The sequence below is a fragment of the Terrapene carolina genome, unplaced genomic scaffold (assembly GCF_002925995.2).
Source record: "Terrapene carolina triunguis isolate 2854851 unplaced genomic scaffold, T_m_triunguis-2.0 Scaffold67, whole genome shotgun sequence".
In the NCBI taxonomy this organism is placed as follows: Eukaryota; Metazoa; Chordata; order Testudines; family Emydidae; genus Terrapene; species Terrapene triunguis.
Window position 1 is genome coordinate 44,221,098 of NW_020664418.1, and position 13,451 is coordinate 44,234,548.

The 13,451-nt window shown below is 41.8% G+C and overlaps 1 protein-coding gene across 1 annotated transcript in view; it reads right to left on the bottom strand.

The window, feature by feature from the left end:
• TTC23 (tetratricopeptide repeat domain 23) overlaps positions 1-11,862 on the bottom strand; it is a 42,646-nt gene extending 30,784 nt beyond the window's left edge. The window contains 4 exon segments of the mRNA XM_029910753.1: positions 5,939-6,127; positions 8,463-8,586; positions 10,425-10,504; positions 11,784-11,862. Coding sequence (XP_029766613.1) covers positions 5,939-6,127; positions 8,463-8,586; positions 10,425-10,504; positions 11,784-11,862 — 472 coding nt within the window.
• Between the last annotated feature and the right edge of the window lie 1,589 nt (positions 11,863-13,451).

Below are 13,451 nucleotides of genomic sequence, written 5' to 3' on the forward strand. Positions count from 1 at the left end.
CCCTTGGCCCGCGCCGCTTCCCGCAGCTCCCATTGGCCTGGAGCAGCGAACCGCGGGCAGTGGGAGCCGCGATCGGCCGGACCTGCGGACGCGGCAGGTAAACAAACCGGCCCGGCCCACCAGGGGCTTTCCCTACACAAGCGGCGTCCCAAGTTTGGGAAACACTGACCTAGAGCAAGTTAGCATAAGTGTTTGTAACCTTTGCCATAGATAAATGGCCTACCAGTTACCCCTTTTGACTTTGGGGTACTGAACAAAGAACTGAATGTGTTTACCATAACTCTGGAACAGATTGGTAACTGCAGGGTACACCACAGAACATGGAAGTCATGATTTAGGCCAAAGGTAACGGTTTTGGGGATGAGATAATCGATATTAATACATATGAATATATGTTAGCCTATAGAGTAAGTGTACCCAAAGATTTATCTGGGTGAGGAAATAAGATTTCAGCATGGTAGGTTGTGCCCTGATTAAAGCAGTGCCAGAACCCAATAAGAGGGCAAACAACTATGGGGGGGGGGTCGCTCTTTCCTATCTTCTATCAAGCTATCAGCTCAGCTTCGCTATTCAGCTACTCAGCACTCGAATCTGATCCCTAGCAATTTGGAGAGCCTGGACCATCGAATTCATCGGGCCTGCCAGAGATGAGGCTGGTCCTCTGTCTCCAACTACCAGGTCTTCAGGGAAAGGTGTGAGTATGCTAGTTTAAGTAGTCTTTTAGAACAGAGATGTTACCACCAGGGGCCATAGAATTGTATTACCTCTTTGTGACTCTGTGTTTTATATCTTTGCTTATTCTTTCATTCATTTTAATAAAGATCTTAACATTTTGGTATTGTCCTCGGTGTAAGTGTCCTTGCCTGCCTGCCTCAGCAGAGTGGGCTGGAGTAAATGACCTCTTGAGGTCCCTTCCAGACCTACATTTCTACGATTCTGTGAAAGGTGTGAACATCAAAAAAGGAAAGGCCTTAATTAGGATGTTGCAAAAGATAGGAATAAGTAGAAACAATAAAGATGAAATTTTAAGCGAAGGTAAATCTGGATGGCATATGTGGTAAAAATGTCTTAATTTTGATACTGAGCAGACTGTGGAACAGTATCTCTCCCAGTGGAAATGGTGTGGCAACCCAATTGGCTGCAGTAATTTAAACTGAGACTGGATGAAGCAGTAGCAAACACTGGACGTTGTAGGGAACAATCAAAGCCCAGGCCAGAGGATGAACTAGCTCTTTTCCATTTCTTTTAACACAAATTTGGAAAGATTGAAAGTACAAAATATAATGAGGAAAACAGAAAGTAAAGCTGCTTAAATTTAAACTTCCTAAATAGATATGTTTTCCTGCATTGGGTCCCTAGAATCTATGGCAGAGGTCAGCAAATTTTTTCATAGTGTACACGACATCTTAATCAGTGTTGCCAACACTTGTGCTTTTATTGTGATTCTTGTGATATTTTGAGGATCTTTTTAAAGCTCCAGCTTGTGGAATCAGGTGATTACTTGAGATATCAGTTTTTATTAAAAGAAAATTGTAACGGTTGTGGAAGAAAAAGTTGAAATCATGAACCCTATAGGCTCAAAAAGCAGAAGGCAAATAAAGAGCCCCAAATTTACTGGATGAAATCCTGCCTCCATAGAAATCAAAGGGAGCTTTACCACTAACAGCAATGAGACCAGGATTTCACCCATTATTTTAAAAATCTCATGATTTTGGGAGCCTGACCCATGATTTTGGAATGTTTGTGGTTGGCAATATTACTTAACTGAAAGATTATCTCATGTATGTCCCGCTTGCTGTTAGTGATCCAAAGGATCACCCCCTCCTCCCATTTGCAATCATATAACACCCCTGTGGCAACTAGAGCAATTGGTCATTTGGAAAATATTATGAAAGTATTTAATGTATTTTTAGATTCATATAATCAGATTTAGCAGTTGGAAAAGAGAACTATTTACCCACTAGCTCTCCACAGACCACCATCAAGTGCTTCCCCTCCTGGGAAGAGGCTCCACCAAATCCCAGTGGGACCATCCTTATGTACTTCTCAAAAGAGAACTGTGTCCAAGAAAACCTACTTTTCGGTGTGAGCACAAGGTTTAAAATGTGAATTAGCTCAGAATATATTATTTTTAATTGCCACTAAAAGAGAAACCAATTCATTTTTCTGTGACATGTCACCAAAACTAACGTTGTTGACTCCACTACTGACAAGACAGGCCTTTGACTGTGGAATGAATGTTTTTGAATTTCAAAGTCAAATTTACAAAGTGCAATTAGTGAATGTGTTTCAACATGAGCAGTATCCACAATATTGGATGGAAAAGGCTTATCCATCAAAACTAGTGATTGCGGAGCCTCAAGAGATTCAAATTGTGCAGGTTCAGCTCTAAACCCAAAAGTTCAGATGAAGTATCTGAATCCCCTGAATCTGCAAAACTGAGAGCTACAAATCTTGCGACAATAACAACAAAACCTTAAAACCATTATCATGACTTCATGTTTATATCTGGCCCTATCTAAGCAAGACAGCTTATGATGACTACAGAAGGCTTTACTATTAGATTACAGAAGCCACTACCTGCATCTTTCCAAGCTTGTGCAACTTGCCTGGAAACACAGTACCATACATCATCAGTCAGGCATCTGACTGGGGCCATATTTAGCTCTGGTATAAGAACGTGCAATTCTAGTCAATGGAATTATGCCAATTAACTCCAGGGACAGAATTTAGACTAGTTGGTGGAGCTCAAATAATAGACTAGTTGGTGGAGCTCTACTTTCCAGGCCAGTGGTGACTGGAGAACACATAGGTCTTCTCCTGCAAAGTTGCTGCACTTCAATGCAAGTGTAATTGGTATGTGTGGCCACAAATAAGGTTACACACTAGGAGGCATAATGCTCTGCTCCAAGCAGAAGTAAGTCTCCAGCCCCCTCTCAAGAGGCAGGGTGTAGGCAGCGAGATGATGATTTCTTAGCAATAAACTCCCCTCTTAGCCGGCCTCTTGCTATTGGACAGGAGTAACTTAGCAGCTACACAGCAGCACTTTCCTTAATGCAAGATCAGGTTCCCAGCACTCCCTGTCCTGCTCATCATTTTTAACCTTGTGATTATAAAAGCAACATGTCACTTCTGTGGTATGCAGGGTCAAGCCTTGAAAGATCAGCTGTCAAGCACAGATATATGAGCACTGCACAGAGAGTCTGGTGACATAAACTGAAGAGACCATGATAGTATCAAGCAAGAAAAAAATTCCTAATCTCATCTTTCAGCCATGTTGCTACTGTAACCAAAACAGCAGATGGAATAGAATTCAGGGTGAAAGATCATGGAGGCCGCAGGGCCCTCCAGCCAATGAATTCACACTGCTGAGTCACTGCTTTGGCAGGGCTTCAAGTGAAGAAATAACTTCATCATAAACCTATGACCGATTGCTCAGGGAAGACCATGAAAGCCCATCCAGGCTGAATGGGACACCATAACATCATTTAAAAAGGGGTAGGTAGCGGTGGGCCAGTGATATAGCTGTAGGATGTGGGAGAATTTCAAATCCCAGGTTGGTCCTGTTTTGGCAAGAAATGGGTGGAACAGCTCACATAATTCCATAGCGACCCTTGTGCTAATTAAGAAGCAGTATGGATGGTCTCTGAAGGGAGTCGTATACATTCATCTTTGCATTCAAAGTGAAGAGTAAATTGTAAAACTACTAGTAGGACCTCCCCCTTAGTGAATGTACGAAACGGCAGATTTATAAAACCACTTTCAAACCCTCTATTGCAGTGGTTCTCAAACTAGGGCCGCCACTTGTTCAGGGAAAGCCCCTGGTGGGCTGGGCCGGTTTGTTTACCTGCGGCGTCCGCAGGTTCGGCCGATCGCGGCTCCGACTGGCCGCGGGTCGCTGCTCCAGGCCAATGGGGGCTGCGGGAAGCGGCACGGGCCGAGGGACATGCTGGCCGCCCTTCCTCCTGCTTTGATTTCCATCCATTTGTCCTGTGGCATGTGATCATTTTGTAGCAGTTCCTCTGAAAGTTTCTGAGCTTTTATTAAATTTCTCTCTGAATCTTTCAATCTGAGTAGTGCTAAGGATAACTGCACTCACTTCATGTAGGTTATTAAAAGAATTGGCATACTTTGGAAAATCGGAAAAAAGGTATAGGGCACTTTTGTGATTTAATTTGTGTCATGTGAGATGCTGCAAATTAAGAATGTCAAGTGTACTGCAAATGTTTGTTTTGGAAAATACAATGCATTTGAGCATCTCTTTTAAAATATCCAGACATCCACATGAACTCACAACAACTTAAAAGTTGATTCAAAATGCAAGCCTTTCTAAAACTAATTTCTTTTGAGTTACTATATCCTCCTGAAAGGGAGAAAACTGTCAGTGAGGCTGCAACAGTGTTAAAATATATAGTGAGATGTTGTCCCTTACCTAGTGTGCAGACGTTGGAGGAGAGGTAGGATTCATGACTCCTGATTCCGACTATGTTTTGCCATGCAACTTTGTGTGACCTTTGAAAATAAACTGAACCAGTCTGTGTCTGTTTACCCCTCTGTCAGATTGGTTGCTCAACCTAACAGAGTGTTATGAGGTTTAATTAATGTCTAAAAAACTTTCAGTTTTACAATTAATAGAAATATCAGCAGGGCCGCCCGGGGGGGGGGGGGGGCAAGTGGGGCATTTTGCCCCAGGCCCTGGGCCCCCACGAGACTTTTTCGGGGCCCCTGGAGTAGGGTCCTTCACTCGCTCCGGGGGCCCCGGAAAACTCTCGCGGGGCCCGGGCCCCCGGAGCTTCTTCCGCTCCGGGTCTTCAGCGGCAGTTCGGCAGCGAGGGGTCCTTCTGCTCCGGGACCCTACGACGAAATGCCCTGAAGACCCGCGGCGGGGGTTCCTTCCGCCCCGGGACCCGCTGCCGAAGTGCCCTGAAGACCCACGGCGGGGGGTCCTTCCGCCCCGGGACCCGCCGCTGAAGTGCCGGGTCTTCGGTGGCGGGAGCCCCCTGCCGTCGAAGACCCCAGGCCCCCTAAATCCTCTGGGTGGCCCTGAATATCAGTTCTGGGTGACCAATCTCAGTTCTGTGTGTTGACTTTTCGTCACTGTGGATGCATCCGTATTCATGACCATGAGTGGGTATAAATGTTTTATCATACCTCTGCTCTCCCTAGCTACTTTGTTCTTATAAAAAGAGAAAGGAAATAGACAAGAATTTGTTCTCTGAAAAGACCAGAGAGTAAGAATCTTGTCCCCTTTCATACTTTATTGCTCACAACGGTGAGAAGAGGCAACATATGACAAAATGTGTGTGAGGACAACAAATCCAGCACCTTTGGTATGCTGTCAGTGGATCTCTTAATTATAAAGCTGCCAGACAGCGTCAGTGCTCTACAAACTTAACAATTCTTTACTCTGGTGGAGAGGGCAGAAACACCTTATTTCTTCCACCCACATTTTGCTTTAGACCTTATGAATGGCCTAACCACCTCCAATCTCCTGGCTAAAGACTTGGATTTTGTCTTGAGCTCTCACTGTACATTTCAATCTGTGGGATCTGCTGTCTACTATGTACCTAATCAGTTTGTATTTTGGACCTAGGTTTTCATTTCTCGGATACTTATAATGATAGGACTGAAGTGACAGTAACAGAAGTGATGTAACCGCTGTTATTTAAACAACGATAGTAAAGATGCAGGCCACTCCCTGGAGATTAAGGTCCATTCTGGCAAAAATACACAAGAGTTATTAACCACTCTAAGGAATACTGTTATTGGCATTACAACATGAATATGGGGGGACATATGCTTTTTTTAAGGGCGACGAGGTTCCAATTGGATGTTTCAATAGACAATTCTAGAAATTAACACTGTACATTTGTCGGTGTTCATATCATTTCAACAGATCCAATCTATTTATCTGAAATAAACTTCTAGAACCAATTGCAAGTAACAAATAAAACTGAGAAAGGATATTTGTGAAGAGCAGTTAATGATCTTCCTAATGTATGAAAAATGGCAACTGAGCACTTAAGAATGTCCATTCTTTGTTCAGAATCAGAAGAAGGGATAGGTGAGCTGGCAAGAAGAATTTCTTTGGCTTTTTCTGCATGTTGCTGTGCTTGTAGTGAAAATCCTGTGAACATAAATGAGAAAAAAAAAAAAGTCTTCTGTGGGTGATTCAGCTTTTAGATTCTCATGAGGAAAACATAACTACTTCTACATGTATGCTGAGGATTACGATGTTTCCTTCTCCTGTTGGAAGGCTTTGGCTTAATTTAATCTAGAAAGTATATTCAGGTTTTCCAGCCAGAGGCAGAGCTAAACCAAGAGATTTGGGCAACAACAATGGGATTACATTCAATCTACCTGAAAATCAAGATTCATGTCTGTAAAAACCAAAATATATTCAATTTTTTATCCTCACAGATCCATTACTGAAGTCCTCTGACGCAAGCCACATTTCTTTTTAAAGATAAAGGAAACAGAATGCATGATGGAATTGGAGAACTCAAGCTAATTTCAATTAATGCAAACAACTGGTCAAAAGAGTTGCCAATGTTTCTTATTTAGTAAACAGTCTATTGCAAATGTAACTAAAAACAAAATCCTAAAATGCATTAATTGGTTTTATTTTAATAATCATATAATAAAGCAGATTTATATAGTATTGTTTGGATGCCTTAAAGTGCTCTACAGAACTACGGACTATGGAGCTGACCCTGCAAGGTACAGAGATCCATCCCAGTTTCCATTGAAATATGAGGGAGTATAACACCTTGCAGAACTGCATCCAGTGTATTTAGAGGGATCATTTTACTCATCACTGAAATGCATCCACACATGTTCTGTAAGTAGAAAAATAAAGAACACTGTAGCCACTTGAAACTGACTGGGTGAATTTTGTCCAAGTTGGAACTTAACCAGGACATGGAGGATAACACCCCAGTTCTTAAGAGAAGTGCCAGGAGGATTTATTAATTTACTGAATTTTTCAAACAAAAAGGAGAAATAATTCAGAGGAACAAGTGCAAAAACCATGGCAAGGTACAAATAAATCATCTCAAAAAGAGGAGACAACAGAAATACTAATCAGAACCTGGTCATGGGACTTCAGTGAGTTCTTGGGACTTAAGTTTACATCTAATCTAAAAGCTGGCACCTCCAGCAGCACAACACCCATTAATACTGTGCTTTGGCACTGGTTTCATACAGATTCGGAGGGAAGAAAGAGTGACATTTACTGAATCACCAACACCACTTCTTGCAGCTCCTTAAAGTTCTCTCATTCAAGCAGTGACCTGGCCAAATGCTCATCAACATTACTGCGTATTGTGATATACATAATTATAAAGATTCTTATGCATGCTTAAACATTGTAAGTCTTGTTCACTGATTAACCTGACATGTCTGATTTGTTATCTTATTCAACTGATGTTTAGAGAAACTCAACATAAAAGCATAGACATGGCTCTTTGTTAAGGAATACGGACAACATGATAACCCACAATTCCCATGATCCCTTGCCTCTCCCAAGGCTTCTATATTTAACTGAAAAGCAAGATTAATTCTGAAGATTCCTAGGTATTCAAGCATGGATTGAACCTGAAAAGTTTTCTCGTGTTCGTGAAGAACACATTGCAGGAGACAGATCACCACACACATATTTGTAAAGTTACTTAGAAATTTGTAAGGGGTAAAGTAAACAGTTATCTTGGACTTAGCTGTAAACTGAACTTGTATGAACCATACATATTCAAAAGCATTTTCAAAAAGGAAACGCCACAGGCAGGATTACTTTAACATTTACAGTTTTCACAGATGTCCCAGATTTGGTCTCAAAAATTCCCCATTATACCTCCTTTAATAAGCCTATTTTCTTCTTAGGATCCTCACATTTTGGGAGGATGAAAAGTTGTTATTGCTGAGTATTCTTTCCAAATGATTTTACCTTAGTGTGATAAATTCTGAATCTTCATACACCTTCTCTTTTCAACACAGTATTTCTGCTATGAAAATTCTTTGGCACACATACTTTGGAAAATTCTTTAGTTACAGAAGATTCCAGAGAGAAAAGATATACTAACAGCTTTAGCCAGTAAATCAGTGTGTTCTTTAGCTCATCCTTTTATTTCTTTTTAAATTAAAATGGCTTTACTTCTGTTTCATTGACTTGATAAGCATAAACCATCCTTTTGAAAAGGGGGGAGGGATAGCTCAGTGGTTTGCGCATTGGCCTGCTAAACCCAGGGTTGAGAGTTCAATCCTTGAGGGGGCCAGTTGGGGATTGATTCTGCTTTAAGCAGGGGGTTGGACTAGATGATCTCCTAAGGTCCCATCCAACCCTAACATTCTATGAAAAGCTCAGGGCAAAATCTTGCAATCCTTGCTGAAGTCATTGAGAGCTTTGACTGTGAAAGGACTGGAGGATTTGGTCCTAAAATAGTGAGCTCTGAATTTTGTAAACTCACCTTTAAGCTGGTGGTATCCCTCAGCCAAATTAACATGAGCTTCTGCCATTTTCCAGTGATGGCCTCCATAGCAAATTCTTGCCAGAGCTATACACCTCATGAGCTCCGAGAGGGCCTAGTTATACTAACAGAAAAAGAACACTCTGTTGTTTAAGAAGCCTAAATTACAGGGAACATGAATTGCACAGGTGCTGAGCTCCTCCAGGTTCCATTGAATTCAAATGGACCTCTTGGTGTGCAGCACTTCTCAATATCAAGCCTAGACTGACAATGTTCAAACCCAACCCGTATTGTGACTACTTCAGTATTTGGCTGCTGACTTCTCTGTTTGTCTGAAAGTGGAGTATAACGTTCCATTCATGTTCTACATCAGTGTTCCCCAAACTTGGGACGCTGCTTGTGTAGGAAAAGACCATGGCGGGCCGGGCCGGTTTGTTTACCTGCCGCGTCTGCAGGTCCGGCCGATCGCGGCTCCCACTGGCCGCAGTTCGCTGCTCCAGGCCAATGGGAGCTGCTGGAAGTGGCGCGGGCCGAAGGACGTACTGGCCGGCGCTTCCAGCAGCTCCCATTGGCCTGCAGCAGCGAACCGTGGCCAGTGGGAGCCACGATCGGCTGGACCTGCGGACGTGGCAGGCAAACAAACCGGCCCGGCCCGACAGGGGCTTTCCCTAAACAAGCGGCGTCCCAAGTTTGGGAAACACTGTTCTACATTAATCAAAAGACTCTGTTATTCTGAATTCTAATTAGACTGGCCATATGTGGGTAATGTGAGGTCAAATAATAGCAAATGTTTGAAAGGTGAACATAGTGGAAGACACAAAGGAAGAGGATTATCAGTTGTATGTTTATTGATAATCTCATGTTTTATTAGTAACATAGGTAAGGAATTGTAAAGAAGTTTTTTTTAACTTCATAGCATTCCTTTAACAAATTGTACAACTGTAGCCTTTAGACTGGTAAATGGCAAAAGTAACCAGAACCCACCCAACAATGAGGTTTAACAAAACAGAAACATTTCACCTAAGACTGTAGTGTTGCAATCTCCTCTCACTTGTACCACAATTACACCAGTGTAACTCCGTGTGTCAGTTAAATTACTCCTGATTTACACCAGTGCAAATAAGAGAAGAATCAAGGTAATAGTTTATTTTGATTAACAAAGCTTTTATTATCATGTTATTCAGCATCTTTAAACTTGGCACCTTGGTTTTCGGATTCTCTACCTGAATATTACCAAACAATCCTCAAAAGTCATGCCCATAACACCTTTAAGCTAACACTGTATCCCAAGTCATTTAATTATTTTGGGGTCAATCATCAGGGCCGGCTCCAGGCACCAGCAAAGGAAGCAGGTGCTTGGGGCGGCCAATGGAAAGGGGCGGCACGTCTGGGTCTTCGGCGGCAATTCGGCGGCGGACCCGCCGCCGAATTGCCACTGAAGAATGAAGTGGTGCAGTAGAGCTGCCACCGAAGTGCTGCCAATCACGGCTTCATCTTTTTTTTTCCCCCCGCTTCGCCACTTGGGGTGGCAAAAAAGCTGAAGCTGGCCCTGTCAATCATTCTACCAGTAAAGTCCATGGCAAAACCCTAGACCCCCTTAGGCAGTGAAAATGACCAAGGGTAGGATATTTTAAAATGCTCAGCATTGGGTTAACTTGTCTCTCATTCAAGTAGACAGGAGTTTTACCATTGACTTAAATGGAAGCAGAGTTAGATCATTGCTGGGTGCTTCTCAAAATCCCACCCTTGATCCCAACTACTGTGCTATACTTCCATGAGCACCTAATATCCCACCTTTCCCACTCACCATTACTTCTTGACCTAAAAATTACCATTACCACTGAAATCCAGACACTACACTGCTCAAGTCAAATGTACAGTGTTTGCCTTTGCTGCTGTGAAATGCATGGGATGTGAAAGCAAGTGATTTGATACAAACTATGTCAGATACAGCGCTCTTACTTCATGACAGCTACTGTGCATCTTTGCCTTTTGTTCACACTGCAGAAGCTTCTGCTCAGGAGGCTGTAGTAGTTCTGCTTCTTATATGAAAATCTATATAAGAAATGAAATATAATTTAAAAAAGGCAACTATAAAACTCAATCCTGCAAGGTACTGAGCACTGCCAGAGAGATGCTAATTGCCATCAACTCCTCTTTAAATCCCATTGGAATCCGAGAACATTCAGCACTTCTCAAGACTGGGTGTTATTGAATAAAAATATGTATGTGTAGATCTTTCAAAAGCAAGTCTTATTTGATCAAACATTAATTTTCACTGGCAATATACTCTGCTAGAGTAGCATCCTTTCTTCATAACATCACTACAGGCTTCTTTAGAACATGCCTTTTACATCACACTATTATTCCAATCTGAAACGGATAATATTTGCTTTATTTTACCCTGGTTTTCCCTACTCTCAACATTTATGCATTCCCCTCCTGGCATGCTGTGACCAGTGCCATAAAAAAGGTGCATGTGAAAAAAGAAGAAAACACAACAACAAAGAAAGAGAGAAAGGGAAGAAGACTGAAATGTCTCAGTGCGATTATACTTTCCATCCTTTTTTAAAATAAATGTGGATCATATGAGCAGGATATTCTGTAAAAGGCATTTCCATTTTTAATGTTGGAAAATTAACTATTCTCTCAAAGTGGCATGACCGTGCATGCTTTCAATATCCACTAAATAATTTGTACTCCCAATTTCCTGTAACAACTATTTTTTTAAATAACTGATTTGTTAGAAGGATTAAAGGTAGATTTTTGAAACCCAAGAAACACACAGCCAATGGGACTTCTATTCAGCAGGGGGCAGGGTGGAACAGTGTAGGGACAATCCCAAATTTAATATAAGGCTCTACAGTCTGATGCTGTGTAACTACCTTGATTAGTTGGGAAAAGAGCGAATGTCTATTATACATTTTCCCTCCTGAGCATGAGGGAAAAGGAAGATAGGAAGAAGATGAAAGGGAGAAGGAAAAATTGAGGGGATGCTCCCCAAAAATAACTTTACTGAGGATTCACAAAATTGTTCAACTGGCCCTTAAGAGAATATCTGTTTTGCTGTACCTCCCAACTTCCCTGGTTAGTCACAACTCATTTTGCTAAGGATGATTGAGATATTCCTTCAATTAATGTACTTAATTCATCATTACCCTTTTTAAAATTCACACTGACTTTCTGGTCACATTCATTAGGTAACTACTCTCCAGTAAAATGAATAAGAAAGCCAACAAACTTCCTAGAAGGAAAAATGCACTTGAGAGTGTAAATTAATTATCCACTTACATTCTTTTTTGAGTTGTCTTAGTTTCTCACTTCTGTTCCGTTCAAACATATAATGCTGCTGTTGAGTTGCACTTTCAACATCAGTGTAAATCTTTAGCCTTGTGTACATTTATTTATACAGTATGTTAATCACAAAGAAGTCAAAATTCATGGCACCATGAAAAATCTCTTTCATGCTTCTCTCAAAGTAGCCTGATATCCACAAAGCTCAGAATAGGGTGAAAGATGGATAAAAAGACCAACCAATTAGAAACAGAGACAATGCTCTAGACTTGCCAGTCATGAGAGGATAACCAATCCATGGAAGTTTAAGAGAGTTTTGCTATGGGTATGTCCCTTCCAAAGACTTCTCTTAAAGAAACAGGGCAGCTTTTAGAAGGTTCTTAACCCAGCAATGTTAAATATTCTGAATATGAGTGAAATGCTACTGTAAGAGTTCTGAATACATCACATGTATCTACAAATGTATCAGAAAAAATAAGGCCTTATCTAAACTAGGAGTTAAGGCTGTGATGTTAAAGCACATCTTAACACAGACTAAGAAACACATTTTAAGTCTAGTCTAGACAAGGCACACTACCTTTAACACAGGCAAAACTGGCTGAGTTAAAGCCTAGGGATCTTTCCAGACTTTAACTCCACAAGTTTAACATGATTTAAAACACACTGGTCAACACATTTGCTAATATGGGTAGCACCAAACCTTAATCCTAGCCCAGACAAGGCCTAATATTGTCTCACAAAGAGCCCAATGATGTACATTTCCCTAAAATTCTTATCAATGGGAAAAAATGTTGTTTTGACCCATGGAAATCAAGGAGACAAGGTTTAATCAGGGAATGCAATAGTGAATGTTTTCAGGAACATACAGTATGTAGGGCAGTAAATTGCAATGAAAGGCTGATACCATTTTAGATAGTCTCCTGTTATTTATACTGCAATTGCAGGTAAAATGTGCTAGGTGCGGTACAACCACATAGGAAGGCAGTCTCTGTCCTGAAAAGCTTAACTTCAAGAAGAAAGCAACATCTGAAGAAGGGGAGAGAATAAAACAATGCATGCATGTTGTATGAGATTTATGGCTGACTCCCAAATGCCTCGAATCCTCCCAATTATTAGTGCCTAATTTCTTGGGAGCACAGCAGCAGAAATGGGTCTGCAGGAGGGATATGAAGGAGAAGACCGTAGCCCTGTAGTACAACCCAAGGCGGTCGCTCTAGACCAGGGGTCGGCAACCTTTCAGACGTGGTGTGCCGAGTCTTCATTTATTCACTCTAATGTAAGGTTTCGCATGCCAGTCATACATTTTAACCTTTTTAGAAGGTCTCTTTCTGTAAGTCTATAATATATAACTCAACTATTGTTGTATGTAAAGTAAATAAGGTTTTTAAAATGTTTAAGAAGCTTCATTTAAAATTAAATTAAATTGCAGAGCCTCCCGGACCGGTGGCCAGGACCCAGGCAGTGTGAGTGCCACTGAAAATCAGCTCGCATGCCGCCTTCGGCACCCGTGCCATAGGTTGCCTACCCCTGGTCTAGGGCTATGGGACACACAGGACTGTGAGAGGCAGATACAGCAATGGGGCATCAAGGCTGGCCCTGTTACTGGAGAAGGGTGAGCCACGCTGACAGCTCGACTAGTCACTGATTAAAATGGCGGGGGGGAACCGTGTGAGTGAGGGGAGCTCAGCCCCGGGG